This window comes from Anticarsia gemmatalis, chromosome 4 (genome assembly GCF_050436995.1).
Source record: "Anticarsia gemmatalis isolate Benzon Research Colony breed Stoneville strain chromosome 4, ilAntGemm2 primary, whole genome shotgun sequence".
Lineage (NCBI taxonomy): Eukaryota > Metazoa > Arthropoda > Insecta > Lepidoptera > Erebidae > Anticarsia > Anticarsia gemmatalis.
In genome coordinates, this window is record NC_134748.1 from 11192323 (window position 1) to 11215363 (window position 23041).

Genomic DNA, 23041 nt, shown 5'->3' on the forward strand with positions numbered 1-23041 from the left:
GTATGTAGGCAGCTGAAGACCCAGAATAACACATACGCTACTTTATATTCCGGAGTTTCCGAAGGATCGGGATTTACACGGGAAAGGTTTCCACGCGGACGAAACGTGGGTATTTCATACAACTCTGCCTAAGCCTTCAAGTAAAGCAGGCATGGTATTTTGTATGTAAAGTAAAAAATATAAAACTGCACTTTACAAAGACTCCTTCTCAAAATGAATTATTTATGTATGTATATTCATGAAACACCCTGTATACAAACAAATCACAACATAGTATAAAACAAAGTCGCTACACGCGTCTGTCCCTATGTCTGTATGTAGGTACCTACTTATGTATGTATGTATGCTTAGATCTTGATGCAGTTTTTTTTTAATATATAGACGGATTCAAGAGCAGATTTATGTGTGATAAATGTTGGTTTTTTATAAAATAACTTTTGAAACCGGGCGAAGCGGGGCGGGCCTATAGTATACCTATATATTTTATTATGTATGTTGCACAGTACACTGCAATTATTTGACTGCCTCTGTGGCGCGATCGGTAGTGTATGCGACTGCCGCGCATAAGGTCTTGGGTTCGAATCCTGCCCGGGTTAGTTTTCTGATAAAAAAAAATCAGAATTACCCGGAGTTAGGAAGTTAAGGTTGGAGGCCCCTGTGCCTCGGAGCGGAGGTAAAGCCGTCGGTTCTTCGCCTGACCTCTCACTGGTCGTCGTTTTAGTCGTCCTAGCGGGCTATGAGAAATAGAGTGTGTACACTGTATTGTGTTATAGAAATATTTGTCTCGAGTGGGATTCAAACCCCCCACACCCGACGCTACTTTGACGGTTATTACATTAACCTTTGCGCCAAACGTGCAGTTAATAATGTTTCGCCATTTATATGTATGTAGAATGTTATAGAGGGGAGACTATAACCATAAGTGTGACATCATTGGGATTCACTTATCCTTCAACTATAAATAAAAATAAAAGAACACGTTTAATTTAGAACCTTATTTCAAGGACCCCAAGGTTCAAACGTAGTAAAGAACATTTTCTGAGTTATTTTACCTGCAACAATCTTTCCTGTCTATATTATTGTATATTCAGGGAATACATACAGTTGTAACTGAAATGTTTTAAAGGAACGTTTATTTTGAAAATGCTGGTCATATAAGTGAAATTATTTACGTTATTTTCTATGCAATAACAGGAAAAAATTGGTGAGTCATATTTTTTCCTATTTAATTTCCAATGATTCAGTTAAACTGTTAAAATTTTATACGAGAAAGGAAATAATATATTATAATGAACTTTAATAGAAATTATTTTGATTGCTTTTCAGCTGCGTTTTTGGACTTTGGTTTTCATTAATGTAACTACAGTAAAGAGAGCCTACCTGAGTTTAAATTATCTTGTCAATTTTAGTTTAGATTATATTACAATATTCGTCAACGTCTTTATTGATAAGAGGCTTCTATAAAACTGTGATTTTAAAATTCTTCTCACAATAAATTTTTGAATGAAAAAAATCTGCCCCACTAGCGTCTTTCGTCAGAATTATTTTCTTCGTGTAATTTCAAATATCAATCGCTCGATAGTGAGACTTAGATATAGACTGCAGAAATGTCACTACAAATTATATAAGCTATCTACTTGGTATAAAAACTGAGCGTTTGAAACATCGTCTTGAATATACCATTATATTCAAGACATAAACACAATACAAACCTACATAATACCACGCCTGTTATACCCGAAGGTGTAGACAGAGTTGTGTAAAATGTGTAGCATGCTTTTTAAGCGTGCTCAAAGTTCGCCCCCGTTGCAGATAGCATGCCAAGAGATGACTTGCACGATTTGATTACTGAGCAAACTAAAGAAAAAGATCATTCTTTCGATACTCGTGATACTATACTCAGGTCATTTCGAACGATCAAGACCAAACGTTCAAGTCTCTCGCTCGCACTTACACATTGTCCTATGATGCTTTTGATTAAGATGAAGTTCGTACGTTTATAACGGCCTGAGTAAAGGCAGCAATTCTTCTGTAGTAGCATGCTTTCGTATTACTTTCGAGCATGTGTAGCTTAACTTAACTGTATCTTTAATTTAAGAAGACTATTTATAACGTAATTTTATTTGATATGTTTTAGAAATGTCTGCAATATTGACACTGACGTCACTAATGACGCTGTTTTGGCGCTCCGAAGCAGTGTTCTTGCACGAGCCTTCTATGGTGTCTATACTTCCAGATGAAAGAATAAATGGCACCGACTTTGGATTCTCTTTGGGTTTTCAAAACGGAAAAGATAATTTAGGTAAGGTTTATTTTCTAAGAATAATTTTGTCAGCCGGTTTACACTTGACACTCACGAATAGAGAGTGAACTTTGTATTGTGCACGCACTTGGACACTTATAAACAAAGTCTTGTACAGATGGCCGGTTTTTATGAAACTGGCTGCCGTTACCCAATAACGGCCAGGGAGGACATTATGTTTTGTCTCAAAAAGACTATGTCAAGATCTTAAGGTTTTCTACTGAATAAGTCCGAGAATAAAGAAAACAATCGAATTTGTTTTGGAACAATAACTGCTTCGAAATATTTAATATAGATTTGTGATTTTGTATATTCAGTGCATTTTCCTTTATATTCCGTATCTGCGTAAACATAAGTAATTAATTTGATAAGTATTTAAATCAATTAATTTTGACGTGCAGCTTCACATATCGTGAAGAGGACAAATTTATTTTATTTCAATTGCTTCCTTAATATACAACACTAGGATCTTTTACTTTAGCAATTTTGTCATACATGTATGAAAATATAAGCTCTTTGATAGTCGTTACCAACAGTCAGAAGCTTGAAAGTCTGACAACCAGTCTTACCAAGGGGTATCAAGTTATACCCCATGTTACTGAGTTGTAGAGGTCCGATAGGCAGTCGCTTTATATAGCTACTAGCTGACCCGCGCAACTTCACTTGAGTCACATAAAAGAATCATAATTTTCCCCGTTTTTGTAACATTTTTCACTCGTACTCTGCTCCTATTGGTCGTAGCGTGATGATAGCCTATAGCCTTCCTAGATTAATGGGCTATCTAACACTGAAATAATTTTTCAAATTGGACCAGTAGCTCGCGAGTTTAGCGCGTTCAAACAAACAAACAAACAATCAAACAAACAAACTCTTCAGCTTTATAATATTGTTATAGATTAATTCAGCTGCATTCGGTGAGACTGGAAGACGACAGCAATATAGTTGGAAGAAAGACTTAGGCTTATGTAGTACATAATAAATGAAAAATGAATAAAAACTTATTTGAACATTTTATTATTTTACAGTGGTTGGAGCTCCTAGCGTGGATCTGAAGGGAAAAGTGTACAGTTGCGATATGAATAATGCAAGTGTTGCAAATGAAATTTCTTGTCAAGACAATTATATTAATTTCGACAAGTACGCTTCTAAAAATAGTAAGTACCTGCGAACGACTAGTCTTTTGAAATACATGTTTCACCATATTTTAAGTATGCCATATACTAATCTGAGAGATAAACAGCCTTTGGCGTTAAATGGGTGCCACCTGGTGGTATTTTAACTATTTATTTTATTTTAATTATTTATTAGGCATGCCAACAGAATAAACATCATCAATTACTATAATTTCTGTAGTAAATACAAGAACAATATGCTTATGCCAATTACAGATATGCACATTATTTAAATTATTTGCCACTCAATTGACTACTAACCATACGATTAAATAAAAATATCTTAACAATTAATTCTTATATTACAGCCTCACCAGTAGCACAACACTTTTACACCGGTTCTTCAATAGCAGCCACTTCAAGCAAATTTCTTGTAAGTACTATTCTGGTCCAAATCAGTGTTATATTAGCGGTCGTACATCGAAAGGTGCACTTAACACACTTTTGAGGCGCTCATAGCTAGTTGCGCTCACCGAATAGCGGTTAACGAACAGTCGGTTAAGCAACCCTTGGCCCGGTCAATCTATAGGTGGGTGACCGTATAGTGGTATTTGAATTGAACATTTCCGTGCTTCGGAAGGCACGTAAATAGTCGGTCCCGGTTGTTGTCTACCAAGATAACAGTCGTTAAGCCACGTCAAAGGCCTTCCGGGCGGCTTGACCAACTTTGACACCAGGTTGACCACTAACCACGCGACAGAATAGAAAAGATTTACACACTCTTACGTGTGAAGACCGTAAAAGGCAACTAATAATGTCGATTAGAACAAATCGAATAATAATAGCACAACTCAACAAGTAAAGGGCTATTTCCTAAAACTGTAAATTTTAAGACATGAAATATAAGTAGCGTATCTTAAACTTCTCTAAAAACTCTTTCAGTTCACACCCTTAAAGCACTGTGCCAAACGTGTAGTTTTTTAGAACAAAGATCTTCGACTTCTAGAATTTAAAATGTCATACATCCTTAATGGTGAGGCTATTTCATTTATGTTCATTAGGTTTCTTTCAGTGAGCTCGTGAGGTAGCCAAATATCGAGTTTTTTTGTGTAGAGAAAAGATTTTATTACAAGTTCATACATACTATAATGCGAAAAGACTTTTTCCCCGACCTAATATTATTGGTATTTTTTTTCAGACCTGTGCTCCTCTTTGGACCTCAGATATAGGATCATCACCACTTGATACGATAGGCACATGTTTCATATTTAAGAACGAAAAACAGCAGCCGAAGAGATACAAAGGCATCTACGAAAGTTTCAAAAGTGATGAAAAACGGGGTACCGCGAAATTGACAGACGCACGTGAGTATCTTTATCACTACATAGTATAAAACAAAGTCGCCCATTTTGTCTGTAGTCCCTTCGTATGCATAAAACTTTAAAACTACGCAACGGATTTTGATGCGGTTTTCACTAATAGAAAGAGTATTTTCTCCGACAGGTTCTTATATATAATTGAAATACATTGAAACTATATTAGCTGAGTTATAAGGATTTATGTCCAAGAATTCAGAAAAAAAATCTAATTGAAGATTGCATTTGTGCGTGCGCCGCTTATACCGTTGGATACAAGTAAGAACAATGTATAGCAAAAACATTGGTCTTTATTAGTTCTACAAAAAAGTCCGCGATGACATATATCCAGCTTTTTTATTTAAGTCACAAAAACTACTTTTCTGTATTAAAAAAACATTTAATTCGTTGGGTGATGTTTAACTGGTGATATAACCAATAATACATATATCCTTATCAAAATAAGTAAGTTCATCATCACGAGCATTTAATTTAGATTATTTTTGCAGTTTACATGTTGTTTTTCATGTTATTTAGACATATAGTTTAGGAGATATCACGATATTAGTATTGCGGCACGGTACGGGCCGGCCGCGGCGGCGGGGGCAGCGTCCCTATAAATAGCGCGTCGGCGGCAGCGGCTCCCCATTAGCACTTTGAAATTTTGTCTATTCTAATTGTTATTTCTCGATTTTTGTCCTATCTTTACTAATATCATAAAGCTGAAGAGTTTGTTTGTTTGAACGCACTATCACGACGCGATATATCATGACGCTACGACCAATAGGAGCAGAGAAACAGCAAAAAATGTTACAAAAACGGGTAAAATTATGACCCTTTCTCTCTTATGTGACGCAAGCGAAGTTGCGCGGGTCAGCTAGTATATGTATATAATTCTTCTGTAAGTGTGTATGTCACTGAACTTCTCTTAAAGGACTGGACCGATTTTGATGAAATTTTTTGTGTGTGTTCAAGGGGATCTGAGATTGGTTTAGATACACAAAAAATAAATATATATATATAATATAAAATTCTCGCGTCACAGTTTTCTTTGCCATACTCTTCCGAAACGGCTTGACCGATTCTCATGAAATTTTGTGAGCATATCGAGTAGGTCTAAGAATCGGCCAACATCTATTTTCCATACCCCTCAGTGTCAATATATTTTTTTTAATTTACATGGCAAAACAACGTTTCCCGGGTCAGCTAGTAATAATTTAATTTATGCCCTCGACTCTGTCTACGTTAAAATGTTTCCAAAGTTAAAGTATTCTATATTTTAATAAGCCAAGCTGTCAACTATAATTATAGTAAATTATATATATTTCTAAGAAATTGTTTAAAAAAACATATTCATAATCATACAATTGAATAAAGTCCTGTGCCAAAGAGGTTAGAAACAGGACAGTCCTTTAGTCATGAGTAGCGTCGACTAGACGCTTCACAATATCTCTTATGTAGTTTCGTATGAGTTTACTATATTTGCGCCGCTTGGAGGACTCAGCAGCAGTGGCAATTATAAATGACTAAAGGCCGCCCGCGACCTCGTCCGCGTGGAAACCATTCCCGTGTAAATCCCGATTCCTGGAAAACTCTAGGATATAAAGTAGCCTATGTGTTACTCTGGGTCTTCAACTACCTACATACCAGATTTCATCGTAATCCGCTTATTATTATTTGCGTGAAAGAGTAACAAACATCCAAACAAACTCACCAACTTTCGCATTTATAATATTAGTAGGATGTATAAAAGAAGATTGTAAATTGTAGAAAAATTTCTTCCAGTTTACAAATCAATCGCGGGTGGAACAGGATTTACGACTTTGGCTGACGAAGAACACGATCTTTTTATAATAGCTAAGACGACGTTGGATGGCGATTTCGTACACACGTCTGTAAAACAACCTGTGAAACGTGTAAAATCTGCAGTTTTATCCGGAGGCATTACTTTCACTGTAGGAAAATATTTTAACCTGGGTAAGACTTTCTACTCTTTGCTTCGTTTCCTCCTGTGCTGAATCTGTCGCGTACATTCGACTATCGGTCGGTGGCGTACTAAAAAGAAAATGCTGTACAGTCCAATAGAACGATAATATTGTTAGAGGCCGCCCGCGACTACGTCCGCGTGGAAACTCTTCCCGTGTAAATCCCGATCTCTCGGAAACTCCGGGACGAAAAGAAGCCTATGTGTTATTCTGAGTCTTCAGCTACCTACATACCACATTTCATCGCAGTCAGTTCAGTAATATTTGCGTGAAATAGTAACAAACATCAATACATACATACATACATACTCACAAGAAGTAGTACGATGTAAGTATGCTCGACTGAAGTACGTCACCAATGTCATTGTAACAGGAAAGTTAACTATATAATGATGATGATTACCATACCATTGTGGTAGGGGTCCCGATAAAAACATTGCTCGGTAACTCGGAGCCCAATATCAATAACAAATCATCAATTGCAATTGCACTTGATGACTACACTATCGCGGCTTGTACACATATAATAGTAAATTATACCTAATTTTCTGCCCGACGTTTTTAAAGAAGTATATCTACCGTGGTGATGGGCCAAGGCCTTTGAAATATTCATCGCGTATAATACCCGTTGTGCATCTGATTATTACAATGATTTTATTGATGATCAGCAAAGACTATGTGTTTTTATTGCTTGCAGGACATGGCATGGCTGCTGGAAAGTTCTTCGATCCTAAAGAGACCGTGTATGCATTTAGTATGAGGAACTCCCAAATGGGCGGTATTGTGAGTAATATTTCATTTTTCATTGTATTAAATCAAGTATATAAGTATATCAATACGAATTTCCACACGGATCAAATATTTGTGCGATCCGCAAATTGTTCTTCTAGCGTGATTCTCTACAATCGAAATAATCGAGTATCGAGAGTTTGATTACCGACAGCCAGCTTGTCATCGAAAAATTTTGTATGAAAATCTGATCAGTACCTCTGACGGGTGTCGTAGGAAATATTTTGGCAGTACATTCTAAATGTCAAAATTTCGATACTCGATAGTACCGACCGTACAGAATCGCGCTACCGCAAATTGTTCTTTTAGCGTGACTCTCTACAATCGAAATAATCGAGTATCGACAGTTTGACATTTAAAATGTACTGCAAAAATAGTTTATGCGACGTCTCTCGATAATCGAGTACCGACTGTAGAAAATTGAACTACAGTAGCTCGATTCTGTACTACTATCGACTACCAACAGCCGGCCTGTCATCGAAAAATTGTATGAAAATCTGATTAGCGCCTCTGACGGGCGTCGTAGGAATTATTTTGGCAGTACATTCTAAATGTCAAACTTTCGATACTCGGCAGTACCGACTGTAGAAAATCGCGCTACAGGTTTCGTTCTCTGTTGTTCTTTTTATGTTGGTAAAAGTTAACAGAATAATCATTCCAGCGGGCTTATCACGTATCTCAGTTGACAGCTAGTGTACGTCAAATTGATGGTCATTATTCAGTACATTGCTGCTTTGACGTAACGTGCTAACCACTGTATTCTAAGGGAGAAAACAATGTACAGGGTAGTGACTTTCAAATATTTGACAACTGAGATACGTGATAGTCCCCCAGGAGCCGGAATTGTTTAAAAAATCATTGTTTCTTTCAGATTGAGTTTCTCAAGTACAGCGCTGAAAAGAACTTATTATCAATAATGAACCCAAACGTTGATGATCATGAATACACAATAGAGTCTGAGGGCATTGGAACTATGTTTGGTGCAGCGTTAGTAGCCGCTGATTTAAATATGGATGGGATGGACGAATTATTAGTAGGTGCGCCAGCGCAGTCGGAAAGAAACTGTGTGGAGTGTGGGGCATTGCATGTGTATTTAGGAGGGAATATGGTGAGAAAAGTGCTTTATTTATGCATTATTTGTTTTAAAAAGTCGACTAGTAAAGAAATATTTTTTAATATCATAGACTTTTTATGGAATTGGGATTTTAATAAGGTTCAACGCCCGATTAAAAATTTTTGATTGCACGTCGACACACGATTCTTACCCTCTTATTCATAAAAATATATGAAGTTAACAAAGGCTTATAAAGTGTTTTTTTTCTTTCACTCCTTAGCGAAAGGAATAAGAGAAAACAAATTATAGTAGATTTTTAACTAAAAAAGGTTCATAGTGTGTTTATGAATAAGAGGGTTAGAGTTTGACCACGATGTTGATTGTGATTTGCACAGCTTAAACTGCATGCACTGAATTCTTAACGGTGTTCAATTATATTTTAATAAATAATGTATTATGTCTATATTGTTGCAGAAAGACATAGGCAAGAGACACTTCCTAGAAATCCAAGGCAATAAAGAGATGGGACGATTTGGCACAGCCATTATTTCCAAAGATATTGACGGTGATCATATACCAGGTAGGTTTTCTTTTTTTTAACCTACTACTATAAATGTATTAAATAAATTTTAGGCATGCAAGGATTCCTCACAATGTTTTCTTTCGCCGTTGAAACAAGTGATGTTTATTTCTAACACACGCATAACTTCGAAAAGTCATTGGTGTGTTGCCTCGGATTCAAACCTGCAACCACTTGCGTGGGCGGTATCATCATACATATAGGAGGCAACTTATATTTTACTTTTTAAAGAACAATTTTGAATTTACTACGTCAATTAACATCCATATTCTTCCTGGCAATTTTACAGAAATAGTCGTTAGCGCTCCATATGAAGACAACGGTCGGGGAGCAGTGTACATACTCTCCGGTTACGAAATCCAAACTAAACTGATGAAATACGCTAAAGACGAGGTGCTCGGTCGTCTCAAGTTATCGGATTTGAAGAACAAGCAAAGAATCCAGAAGGAAAACTTCAGAACTTTTGGCTACAGTCTTCAGTTCGTTCAGGACGCTGATGATAATGGTTGTAGTGGTAAGGATATCTACACTATAATATAATATATAATATTATAAAACTGTAGAGTTTGTTTGATTGGTTGTTTGTTTGTTTGTTTGCTTGTTTGTTTGTTTGAACGCGCTAATCTCAGGAACTACGGGTCCAATTCGTAAAATTCTTTCAGTGTTAAATAGCCATTTATCAAGGAATGCTATAGGCTATATATCATCACGCTACGACCAATAAGAGAAGAGTGCAAGTAAAAATTGGTACTCAAACGGGGGAAATTATGACCCATTCTCTCTTATGTGACGCAAGCGAAGTTGCGCGGGTCAGCTAGTTTGATAATAATTATCTACCTCTGTGGCACGTCGACGACTTACGTCCTGGGATGATTTCCAGGTTAGATAAAGTGCCATTGTTAGCCATTTTCTTATCTATATTATTTTACAAATATCCCCTCGCACCCCCTCTACACTTCTTAAAGAATCTTCATATCAAATTTTACCGTTCTATGCACAGTGGTTTCGGCGGTGAGCTGTCCATCGGTCAGTCAGTCACTCACTCAGTAAAGGAAGAGTTATATATAAATAGATTATTCTCAATAGTAGTCCGAAGTTTGGTAGCGTGTCCGATATACAGAGTGTGGCGTAAATAATGGATAATCCTTTACCAGCAGAAGGGCGACCACCCGACTGATCTAAAAAATGAGATTTATCTCTGGCATAAGTAACATAGTTCTTGAAATTTCGGCCAGTACGAGTGTAAATCGCTTTCTTAAAAACACACAAAATGGCCATTCTCCATTATTTACGCCATACCCTGTATATGGCAATAATCGGACACGTTACCTAAACCCGTATGTCACAGTGATAGTATTTATTTTGTTTTTCAGAATTGGTCGCTGGTTCCCCTGGTAGTGGCAAAGCGGTACTGTTTAAATGTATCCAGAACATCAAAGTATCTTTGTCCAGCTCAGTACTTGGAGACCAGGTAGGTACCTTTTCTAGAAGCCACGAAGCTGATATTATTTAATAAATATATGAAAAAAAAAACATATTATAGGAGCCATTTCTCATTATTACTTCCGAGAATTTTCTCTGAAATAATGAACAGCGCCCTTAATGTATTCCGAAACAACGAAATTTTTTTAAGTACCTAATTTTAAATGGGTTAAAAAAAAATGACAAATTTTCACTACTCAACAGTACTAAGTGTAGAAAATAGAGCTACTGCATCGATTTTAACAATTTGAACTTTATAAAAGAGAAGGGTAAATAAAATGTACCTACATAGTATTTAAATAAACAATAATTTGTAAATGTTCTTTACAGCCGGTCCGAGAACAGGACTCCAATTTTACAGTGAAAGTGTGTGCTGATGTAGAATATCCTAGGAAGCCTGTCAACATTACTGCAAGTATGTAACATTGCCTGGATTACTAAGATAAAATAAAACATAGACTATTTTTTCTTTCATTCGCTTTGTTTTGTTTAAAATCATTAATTAACTGAATTTATAACGTTCTTTGTAATAAAGAAGATCTCTACATTATGACTCACAGTCACTAGCTACCGTTTGCGACTTTGTCCACGAATAAAGAATTTCAAAATCAAATCGAAATCGCATATTTGTGAAACATAGGTATTTTAAATTTATGATCTTGCATGTAAGTAGTCCGCCATGTTTTGTCAAAAATCCATTAAATTTATTAGAAACATATCATTAATGTTTTTATTTTACGCACAATATATTACTTTTTTATATATTGTATGGCGAAGCATGGGTCTATTTCTTTTTGCCTACACCTCCAGATAAAACAGGCGTTATATTATTATTATGTTTGTATTATTTTAGACCTAACCATAAAGAACAGCATCAGTGGCGGTGGAACAGACATAAAGAAACCAGACTTTCTTTTAGACATATCTTGTAACTATTGTCTTGAGAAACAACAGTTCTGCGATAACATTATAGTGGATCTTGTAAGTATTATTTAAACTATAAAACTACTCGCCTATTTTCGTAACTTTATCTTTGGATAATTGGGTACTTGACAGCAATCAAATTAGCTACTCCTTATGAAATGCTTATTAAACACATTTTACTTTATAAAATACATATAGTGTAGTTACGTCATGATACCGTATTTTCGTTGGAATCAAATGAGTGTCTAATTAAATGTTTCAGTCTGTAATAATTACAATTTCAACACTTTAAGATAGTAAAATTACTTAGCTTGAGCATTTTTCAGATAAACTTAAATACGAGTACAAGTTTAAAAAATTTCTTTGACCCAATCTAGTACCGAATTATTAATAATTATGATATTAAACGACAATGTTTAAATACCTTTCGTAGACAGACACAGAGCCTAGAGACTTCGTGTTCACTTCTCAAGCGGTCCTCCACACCGACCACATACTGAATAGTACAAGTAAGTTCTAATGTAGCACTAAGTAGACAATGAAGCAAGTAATACATAGGGAAATAAATATCAGCCTCGCAGAAAAAAATATTTGAAATATTGAATAGATTGATAGATTCTCTATTTCACGGCTTCAATGCGACCAATCATGCTTTTGCTTCTATTCCCGACTTCCTTTTACACGGGCTCATGTACTGTGTCCCATATTAAAGGGTATTCTGTTATAAACGATAATTTAAAAAAAACTGTAAAGACAAGAAACTAATAATATATTTTGCGTTGATGATGAATTATACTCCTTTCTACGTTTTAGCATTCGACCAATCATGGGTGGTGGCAAATCGTTACAGCTCCTTAAACAAGACGCTTGAAGTACCGAGACATTGTAAAGGTGATGACTGCATACCAAACCTGTCTATGAAGGTCCTTTGGTCTCGCGAGTAAGTACAATACAAAATTTTTGGATATTATAAATGTGGAATTCAATCTTTCTCTCTTGTTTAGGTACATGGCTAAACTACTGGACCGAATTTATATTTTTACTGGAGTTATAAAAAAACATATTCCCATATATTATGGTTGGACACAAGCGGGCAAAGCAACGGTACTTTTTAATTCTTTTTTTACAGTTTTTACCCAATCACGCTATCTCTACTGGACGGATTTTGATGCAACTTGGCAGTGTTGTAGCTTATGACCAGAATCATCATCATCATCATCTCAGCCGGGAATCGTCCACTGCTGGACAAAGGCCTCCCCCATCGAGCGCCAATAGGACCGGTCCTGGGCCGCCCTCATCCATCGGACTCCGGCAACCCTTACCAGGTCGTCGGTCCATCTTGTGGGGGGCCTGCCAACACTACGTTTCCCGGTTCGTGGTCGCCACTCAAGAACCTTTCTGCCCCAACGGCCGTCGGTTCTGCGAGCTATGTGCCCTGCCCACTGCCACTTGAGGTTCGCAACTCTTAGGGCTATATCGGTTACTTTGGTTCTCCTGCGGATCTCCTCATTTCTGATTCGATCTCGCAGGGAAACTCCGAGCATAGCCCTCTCCATTGCCCTCTGGGTGACTTTGAGCCTTCTGATAAGGCCCATAGTGAGCGACCACGTTTCACCGCCATAGGTCATCACTGGCAACACACACTGGTCAAAGACTTTCGTCTTGAGACACTGCGGTAATTCGGACGAGAAGATGTGTCGGAGCCTCCCGAACGCTGCCCAGCCGAGTTGGATTCGACGAGTGACCTCTTTCTCGAAGTTGGACCTACCTAACTGGACAGTTTGTCCTAGGTAGACGTAATCGTCAACAACTTCGAGTGTAGCGTCGCCGATCTTGACAGGGGTGGGTCTGACATGGTGGTTCGACATGATTTTTGTCTTGTCCATGTTCATTTTGAGACCCACTTGTTGGGATACGCTACTGAGGTCATCGAGCATTGCGCCTAGGTCTTCCATGGTCTCAGCCATGACTACGATATCGTCGGCAAATCGAAGGTGAGTCAAATACTCGCCATTGACGTTGATGCCGAGTCCTCTCCAATCCAGAAGCTTGAAGACGTCTTCCAGTGCAGCGGTGAACAGTTTCGGAGATATTACATCTCCCTGTCTCACGCCACGCCGCAGCTGGATAGGTTTCGAGTTCTGGTCTTGAAGGCGGACTGACATGGTGGCGTTTTCGCATAAGCACTTCAACACTTCGATGTACCGATAGTCAATTTGGCACCTCTGGAGAGACTGTAGCACTGCCCAGGTCTCGATCGAATCGAAGGCTTTCTCATAGTCCACAAACGCTAAACATAGGGGCCGGTTATACTCCTCGGACTTCTGTATAACCTGCCGCAGCGTATGTATGTGGTCTATGGTACTAAAGCCTTTTCGGAAACCGGCTTGTTCGTGAGGCTGGAAGTCATCGAACCTGTTAGCGAGACGATTCGTAATAACTCTCGAGAACAGCTTGTAGACGTGACTCAGGAGCGAGATGGGCCTATAGTTCTTCAAAAGAGCTTTATCGCCCTTTTTAAAGAACAGCACCACCACCACGCTCCTGTGCCATGCCTTAGGCGTGGTACCCTCGTGGATGACAGAATTAAACAATTTTCGGAGAGCTTCTAATATCGGCTGTCCGCCCGCTTTTAGAAGCTCTGCTGTTATTCCGTCATCACCTGGAGCCTTGTTGTTCTTGAGCTGTCTGAGAGCCATACTAATCTCGCGCAGGTCGATGTCCGGGATATCTTCGGTATAGTGTCGGGTTAGTGCGGCTCTTGGATCTGTTGCCGCACTGCAAACAGGTGATCGTGTGGACGTGTATAACTGTCCGTAGAACTTCTCTACCTCACTCATAAGCTCAGCTCCGGAAGATATGATCCTGCCGTCCTCGGTCTTCAGTTTGGTCAGCCGGCTTTTTCACCAGAATAACTCATAAGCTGCTAAATATAGTATATGCAGATGGAGCCACGTGCAAGAGATAGACTTACTAGAGACTAATCTGAATTGTTTAGGTCGCTACGCCGCTACCATTACTTCGGGAATTCGTGGGATCGATACCCACACGAAACAATTATGTCTGGTTGTACTTTGTGTCCGTTGTTTGCATGTATGTAAAAGTCCCCGCGACCGAGCGATTCTTAGTGCGGAGTTATCTTTTAAAAAACAAATGTTTAATTTCAGCAAAAACACTCGTTATGTTATCGGTTCATCGGACTCCGAGACTGTAACATTACATGTTCGTAACGACGGCAACCATTCCTACGAGGCCTGTGTACGAGTGTTCGTGACCGGGGCTCCGGTCTCACGACTAGATTGTCCAGCCATTGATGGAGGGTACCGCTGTGATCTGCCCAGACCACTAAGGAGAGATGCTGAGGTAATACTGTAATAGAATAGAACATCTTTATATGTCAAACATAAATACGTACATTCAATTTAAGAAAGTAAACTTATTAAAGGGTATTTTACTTGTTCATTAAAATTTAAACAAAATATTAGGTAATAGTTTAACCTAAAACAATTAATAAAACTAACTTTAAAGTCTATAAAAACAATAAAAAACTAGATTTAAACTAAAAAAACTCTTTTTAAAAAATATGTTTGGTGCATGGTAAAAAAAATAAGGAGAAGGTCGAACTAAATAAGACAAAATAAAATAAAATCATGGTAATAAAAAAGATAAAAATACATGATAATATAAATAAAAACGCTAAAAAAATAAACTAAAAGTTCTGGAACAACAAACTAATTACTAATAACTTTTAAAGCATGTAACACACAGAGGTCGGTGGCATGTCGGGCGTTTTCATCGCGTGAGTTCAGTTAGTCTTCGCACACAAAGCGGGCGCGGGGCGGCAGACTTAGGCTAAGTTCATATGATCGCGCGGAGCCGCGCGGAATTTTCGACCGAGCGGTACTAGATCGAAGTAAACAGCTAGTATCGCCTACATCACCGCGCGATACTGCGCGTCGCGTTCCGACCCGCGCGCTAGTTCTAATACCGCGAGAAACCGCGCGGTTTCTCGGTTCTGTTACCGCACGGTGATGTATACAATACTAGCTGATTACTCCAATCTTGTGCCGCGTGGTCGAAAGTCCCGCGCGATAATATGAACTTAGCCTTAACAGTGCTACTTGCAGTATTTGCTACAAATACGCAGTGCTATTGAGATTGCGAGCTTATTCTAGCTGCCGGTGACGACCAGGGCTCTTTGTGGAGTCATCTGTACATAGACAGATGTTACACTATGTAGTTATTAAGCGTAACATCTGTCGTTTAGACGTAGGCAAGGAGTGCGACGATAAAGAAATCGTCATTGTTTCATTAGCACTTGAAGCTTAAGTCACTTGTATTTATTCCTCGCCTTCTGTGTAGCGGCTTGTTGCTATATTCAGGCATACATATAATATACTATTATGATATGATGTAAACTATACTTCCGTTGGAACGCGCCCGTCCCGCAACCGCGCTGTGTGTGTTACGCTTTAAGTGTTTGTAAAGGCCTGTTCAGAAAATAATCGTAAGCCACAATCGCCTGCGGTAATGAAGACCGAATGGTTGTATTACATCTGTTCACACCGTAGCGAAATCTGCTATACACTGACGCTTACTGAGACGGTACCGCGCACCGCAGCAACTATTATATCCCAAGATTGATTTATATATTCTTCATTCTTTATATATCTTCAGCATTCAATAAACCTGGTGCTGAATATGACTGAACTGACGAACGAGTATGACAAGCTGGTGGTTAAAGCTATGTTGCACGAGCGATGTGGCAAGGAAGACAATGTGAACGATACCATTGAGATAAAATACTTTATACCTACAGATGATATTTATGTTTATGGGTAAGAATCATAATTTTTTGAAGGATTATTTCGAGTAACAACTTTAGGTTTGACATTAAAAGTCAGTTTCTACGGAAGCTGAGCTCAGAAGAGCGAATGGTAGGAAGACCAGTAGCTCGATTCTCTACTACTATCAACTCCCGACAACCGACCTGTCATCGAGAAATTTTGTATGAAAATCTAATCAGCGCCTCTGACGGGTGTCGTAGGAAACGTTTTGGGAGTACATTTTAAATGTCAAAATTTCGATAGCTAGCCGGTTGTCGGTAGTCGATAGTGGTAGAGAATCGAGGTACAGTATCACACTGTTTTCTAACGTGGACTGGAGATTTAGAGCACTCTGATTGGTTATTTCGCGGTCTGCTCCACTATGCCGACCTGTAACGCACCTAAAGTATAAATAGATTGGTATTAACCTGAAAGCAGTAGAAAATAGGTTGTTAAAACCGTGCTTCTAAGATCTCTATGATGAATAAGGTCCTAAAAAAATATTGAAAAATTGTTCGTGTAGAATACGCTAGGGGCGCTGGTCGTCAATCAATGTTTTAGTGTTAGAATTTGTTTTAAAGTACTAACATTGTTCTAAACTATACTAATATTGTTCTAAACTATACTAACTTCGTTTTATTTTTTCAGTATATCTCATAGTCGTAACGTGACTGATCAACAGATGATGGATAAAAAGTTTTCTCTTTTCGACAGTCACGAATATATTGTAAGTATTTTACTCTAGTCTATTACAACTCTTTATAAGTTTATGGTACCTGTTGGTATCCTTTTTACGTAATGGTATCAAACAGTTTCACAATTAATATGTTTAAAAAATAGTGCGTCAGTTATATGCTAGGGAAGCCGATCAGCGTTAAATTAAAAAAAATTATCGACTGTCCAAAGCGTTAAGAAGACAGTAATTTTATAATTTAACAATGATTTCTTAGTAGTAGTTAGTAAAATTATGTTACAGCGTCATCTATGTTTCATACGAGTAATTAGCACAGCGCTTTCATCACTTTTGTCCCACAATGCCTTTGGTTGGTTTACTTTGCTATGTATATTACCACTATTGTTCCTAGAGGGCGTCTAAAATATTATCAGGCTTATATTAACTAAGTGGTTACACTAAGCAAAATAATAATATAATTAATTTCTGTAAAGGACTAAAATTATGACTACTGCTATGACCGAGAGAATAGTAATTTGATTTTACCATATTATTATGATCTAAATGATATAAAAATGTTTTTCTTTCAGATAACGAATAACGGAAGCATCAATTGGAAAAACGTTCAAGTCAAAATATACATGAGAAAAGAACCCTATACGGATAAACTGAAAGTAAGTCAATAATATATACATTTACCTGCCCGTAGCGCGATTCTGTATCGACCACGAACCATCGAGTATCGAGAGTTTGACATTTAAAATATACGGTCAAAATAATTCTTACGGAGCCCGGTAGAGGCGCTAAACGGATTGTCATGTAAAATTTACATAAAAAGCCCGATATCATGTACTATTCTTTTTGTTACCTTGTTAAACTTAAACTGTAGTACACATAAGTAAAATATATTTTGTATTCCAGGTACTAATGGATAAAGCAAATTGTGTTGAATACGACAATAATGATACATTTACACAAATCTGCAGTTTGAATCTTCCACCTTTTTCAGTCGTGAAATTCAGTGTCACTACTGAAATATTTAAATCTTATATTCGTAAGTATTTATTTGTATTATTTATATTAACAAATGTGAAAGACAACACTATGCGCAAAGTAATTTACGTTCAGCTACTCGATTTCTTGCGAGCATATTTTGGTGTTAAAAATTACTTGAATAATAGTTCCTACAGAATACGCTAGGGGCGCTGTTCAATTAGTTGTACATCATTTAAATTGGTAGAAAATCATATTATTAAACTCTTTAACAATTGAACGAGATGCATTTTATGTTGTTGCCCGCGTTACATTGCATTGTGTCGCATTTCTGCTCTTAAAGAAAGTTCAAGCATTATACGTGATCGTTAATGTACGTGATAAGTGTTTTACTATACTCGGATGATTACAAACGTGCGAACTACGTCATATCATTTTATCGGACTCTCTTGTTCAGACATATACAGTCACATTCCTGTAATTCTTTTGATTATGTCGTTCACACGTTTGTAATAGCCCGAATAGAACAAAGGCTTTCACAAAACATTTTTCTAGTTAATTAAGGCATGTCACATTTTAGTACAGTTATAACCGTAATATGAAGGACATTACTGTCTATAATAAAGTCTTGCAGAACAATAGTACATCTATGAAATTATGACAGTAATAATAACGAATGAAATAACGTCCCACACAATCAAAGCACACAATGGAATACGTCAGCTTGTAATTAAGAGTGGACATTTGGCTTTCTTTATACGCCGAGATAGTTTATATGGAATAATGGAATGGTTCCAGTAAAATTCCAGATTAGTCTATTATATGTAAAAGTTGATATGGACATATTTTTATGGAAATTGCTGAAAAGGTGGTAATGAAAAGTATATAAAAATTTTCGCGTCCCGTTTTGCGATCTATTCAGAATCGCGTAGGTATATCTTGTGGGGATAGTTTTTATATCGATTTAAATAATACCAGTACCGAAATGCAATATCCTCTAATACTTTTAACTTATTTTATAGATAATAATCCTTCCACGACCTTATTCCCGACTTGATTAATCGATTCTGATATTTTTGTGATTCGTCAAAAGATGGGCCTTTGAACATATTATACATATTTCTCAAATCGATTTCATATTAAGCCCACTACGTTATGCAACTGTCTTAACAATAATATTTAATTCTGGCCTCACATGTCGTTACATTGAGAAGCTTAAAACATAGCATCACGAATAAAAACTAGTATTTTGTTACAGAGGAAAAGTTCATCAACAAAGCATTTGAAATCACATCATCAATGGGAATTTATCTGTTGCCAACAATAGATATAAAAACAGAAAGGTTAGATATATTTTATAACATTCTAGGCCAAGCCCGCAACTTTGTTCGAGTGAAAAATTTAACTTGGTAAAGAGTTACCGGGATGTTGATATAACGGTACATGAAAGGACAGTGATCTCCACTCCCAGTGTCAGTGTCGACTAAGTCAAGACCGACGGCTTAACATGCTCTCCAAGGCACGGAGGTCTACGACCTCAACTTCCTACTACGGGCAATCTCTGAGAAATTCTTGATTGAAAATGGGCCGACCTAGGATTCGAACCTGGGACCTCTTACGTGGAAATTGCATACAGCGACCGCGCCTCAGAGGCAGTCACAGAGGGGTCGTGTACATATATACCTAGAACTGCAAGGACCTCGAAGGTTGACAAATATCTTTGTATTACTGAAATGCAAACTAATTATATTATTTCTTTTACAGCATATCATCGATGATCACATATCAAAAGGAGCTGACAATAGCCAACAATAAGTGGCTTATAGGATGGATAGCAGCGGGTTTAGCGCTACTCATACTATTCATTATTATTATCGTACTTTACAAGGTAAGTTGAGACTAAATTACTTTTAACGTAAGAAGTTACTGTCATATACATGGATAGTGGTAGCAAATTTTTTTCTAGTATCTATATACTCAATAGAGAAAAAATGCTATCATTATCCAATAACTATCGAGAAATCAGGTTCGAAACACGAAACCACCCCTAGCGTAATTCGCAAAAACTATTTTTATCGCGTAATATTAAATATGAGGCATATACTCGCTACTCTATAGTATCGAGTGTGGAAAATGGTGCTACAGGACCGCGATTTGCTACCACTATTAACTATCGACAACCGGCTAGCTATCGAAAAATTTTGTATGACATTCAGTTCAGCGCCTCTAGCGGGCGTCGTAGAAACTATTTTGGTAGTCAATTTTAAATATCAAAGTTTCGATACCCGACAGTACCAACTGTAAAGAATTGTGCTACAGATTGCCTTATAGAAGTAGCTAGTAATTAATATTTAGTACTAAAATGTTACATATTATCTCTGTACAGTACGGATTCTTCAAGCGGAAACAAAAGCAAAGACTGCACGTGTTGAGAGAAAGTATCAAGCAAAGGAACTCTGTAAGTTGAATAATAACTTAGAAACTTTCACTTGAACACATTTCTTCGACGATTATGAAATACTTTTAACTTTATTGCAGAGACGAAACACACATGTGTCTTCGGTTGCTGACGGACAGGGCGTAAGTTTTTTAATGAAATTTATAAATTATTGCAATATATGACTTTTCACCCCGCATTTGATCAACTTGTAGGGCTCAAGGCCTTACCCCTCCCTTATTTTGGGAGGCGATCCTTTCCCAGCAGTCGAACATTGTGGGTTAAATTAACATTATGTGCAATTATAATAAGAATATACGGTATTGTATTGTATAAATGTCATATTTTTACCCATTTAATAAATTCAACTTTCGTATTAATTTACCTTTTTTTTTATTTCTGTAACTCAATAGTTTAGTTTAAGTATTTTTTTTATTAATAAATATTATTTTAAAAATATAGGTAGATACATAACGTAAAAAAGTAAATTCAGGATGATACAATAAACAGCTAAAATACATACGTATAAAAGTAAACAATAGAAAATGTACTAATTGTTCTATACAATTTCAGTTGCAGATAGACGTGGACGACGACCCTTTTGACGAGATCCCAATATCCAAGGACAATGACCTTCAGTTTGTTGAAACATCAGCTCAAGTGCATCAAGACAATAATTTATAATTCCATCCAGACGCTACTCAACATTATTTATAATTAAAAAAAACATTGCTCATAAATAAAATTCAATATCTCTTACGTGATTGTGACTAATAAATGTGTACATGTATTGCCTAGGATTGCTTGACGTTTCGGCGCAGGTAACAATAGCCCCCTTTACACACACACACTCTATCGCGCATGAAACAACAATCGCGCGTGAATGAGCGCGCGGGTAAAGGAAAAGGAAAGACCACGCGCCGCGCTCATCTGTCAAGCCCGCGAAGAAAATCGCAAGTGAAGACCGCACTGCTTTCCCGCGCGTAATCCTGTACGCTTCTAAGAACGTGCGATAGAGTGTGTGTGTAAAGGCGGCTATTAGCTGTGGTCGCCATTACCGCAAGTTATTGGGATATTTCTGAGTTCGACTAGCTGAGTATTTTACTACTTTTAGTACTTTCGAGAATAAAGAGTTATTTTTAAATCTAATTGGGAAAAAAATGTTTCTACGAAATACGCTGGGGGCTTTGACTAGTTGTTCGTATGAGTGAATGAGACAAATCATTTTGTAACTGATAAACGTCATGAAAGCTCTTTCATGACGTTTATTATTAAGACAGATAGATATAAGGGAATGATAATCTATACTAATATTATAAAGCTGAAGAGTTTGTTTGTTTGTTTGAACGCGCTAAACTCGGGAATTACTGGTCCGATTTGGAAAATTCTTGAAATTTCAGTGTTAGATAGCTCATTTATCGAGGAAGTCTATAGGCTATATATCATCACGCTACAAGCAATAGGAGCCAGAGCAGCAGTAAAAAATGTTACAACAACGGGGAAAATTTTGACCCATTCTCTCTTACGTGACGCAAGCGAAGTTGCGCGGGTCAGCTAGTTCTGCTATAAATATAAATTAAACTATTTGTTTTGTTACCTCATTTGTTTTGTAATAGTATAGTTTGTCGCTGTTTGTTCTTTCATTGTTTAGAAACTTAAATTACATTAGTAGTTAAGTTTAATGTTAAGATTTAGTATGTTTACCAATAAAAATAAATAGACGAATAAAAATACTTAAAGATTTTGAAACTTTCATTTTATAATAAAAATCGTCGTTTATTCAAACGCCTTACAAACCCTTTTTTAGGCAAGAAAACACAAATTCGCCATTAACATTTCAGGAGCATTAACTTCTCGTCGTGCTGTGTAGTGTGATACATACTAATAATCAAATCATGCGATGGCCAGGTCGGTCTATTTGTTTTAAAGGTTTTTTTTTTAAATTGGCATGATAATAACATACGTAATAACTTAAGACAGAAGGTCCTTTAAGTAGAGACTAAATAGATTAATCGACTTGGTATTATATAGATCTCACAACTTTTTACGGCGAGACTTGAGGTTTTTACAGAATGTTTTTGATGGCATTATATTTACACTTATCGTTAGAAATAACTCAACTCACTATCTGTTTGGTTAAAATAGCTAATAAAATAAATGTTTCATTATATTAACCGATAACGTTAAGAATTCTTAATTAGCTGCATTAAAATGCATAGCTTAAGTACTTACATATTATAATTATGTAGAGCATGTTGTCTAATTGTAATTTAACTTCTGAGAATTGAAAGATTTGGACTTACAATTAAGCTCTAGCAGAAGTGTTTCCAATAACGAAAAATAAAGTCTATTCAAAACGTTACTATTCCTGAGCGAAACACTCGTTTCTTCTTTTAATAACAGAGACGTTAAAGGTCAACACGCCGCAAAAATGTTCTAAGCGTCAAAAAATTTACTTATTCAAAATAAAATAAAGCAATAAAGCAACAATTTACATAAAATAAAGCAAAACTTAGAAAAGTCATTTCT

The 23041-nt window shown here is 36.9% G+C and overlaps 1 protein-coding gene across 1 annotated transcript; it reads left to right on the plus strand.

The window, feature by feature from the left end:
- The first annotated feature begins 1086 nt into the window (after positions 1-1086).
- LOC142987810 (integrin alpha-8-like) lies at positions 1087-22254 on the plus strand. The gene is made up of 25 exons (XM_076136748.1): positions 1087-1204; positions 2138-2302; positions 3328-3456; positions 3783-3847; positions 4613-4778; positions 6555-6746; positions 7452-7537; positions 8415-8651; positions 9072-9177; positions 9467-9691; positions 10551-10648; positions 10990-11074; positions 11513-11640; positions 12017-12092; positions 12397-12523; positions 14751-14946; positions 16261-16421; positions 17058-17136; positions 17673-17756; positions 18004-18136; positions 19334-19418; positions 19840-19963; positions 20462-20533; positions 20614-20655; positions 21086-22254. Exons 2-25 carry the CDS (start codon positions 2140-2142, stop codon positions 21194-21196), a joined length of 2970 nt encoding a protein of 989 aa, XP_075992863.1. The 5' UTR covers positions 1087-1204; positions 2138-2139; the 3' UTR covers positions 21197-22254.
- Positions 22255-23041: the final 787 nt, after the last annotated feature.

Bases quoted from the DNA above. Each gene is read 5' to 3' on its own strand.
- LOC142987810 (XM_076136748.1), top strand. From the start codon at position 2,140: ATGTCTGCAATATTGACACTGACGTCACTAATGACGCTGTTTTGGCGC. The intron at 3,457-3,782 runs GTAAGTACCTGC...CTTATATTACAG, and splicing joins CAAGTACGCTTCTAAAAATA to CCTCACCAGTAGCACAACAC. The intron at 11,641-12,016 runs GTAAGTATTATT...TACCTTTCGTAG, and splicing joins ATAACATTATAGTGGATCTT to ACAGACACAGAGCCTAGAGA.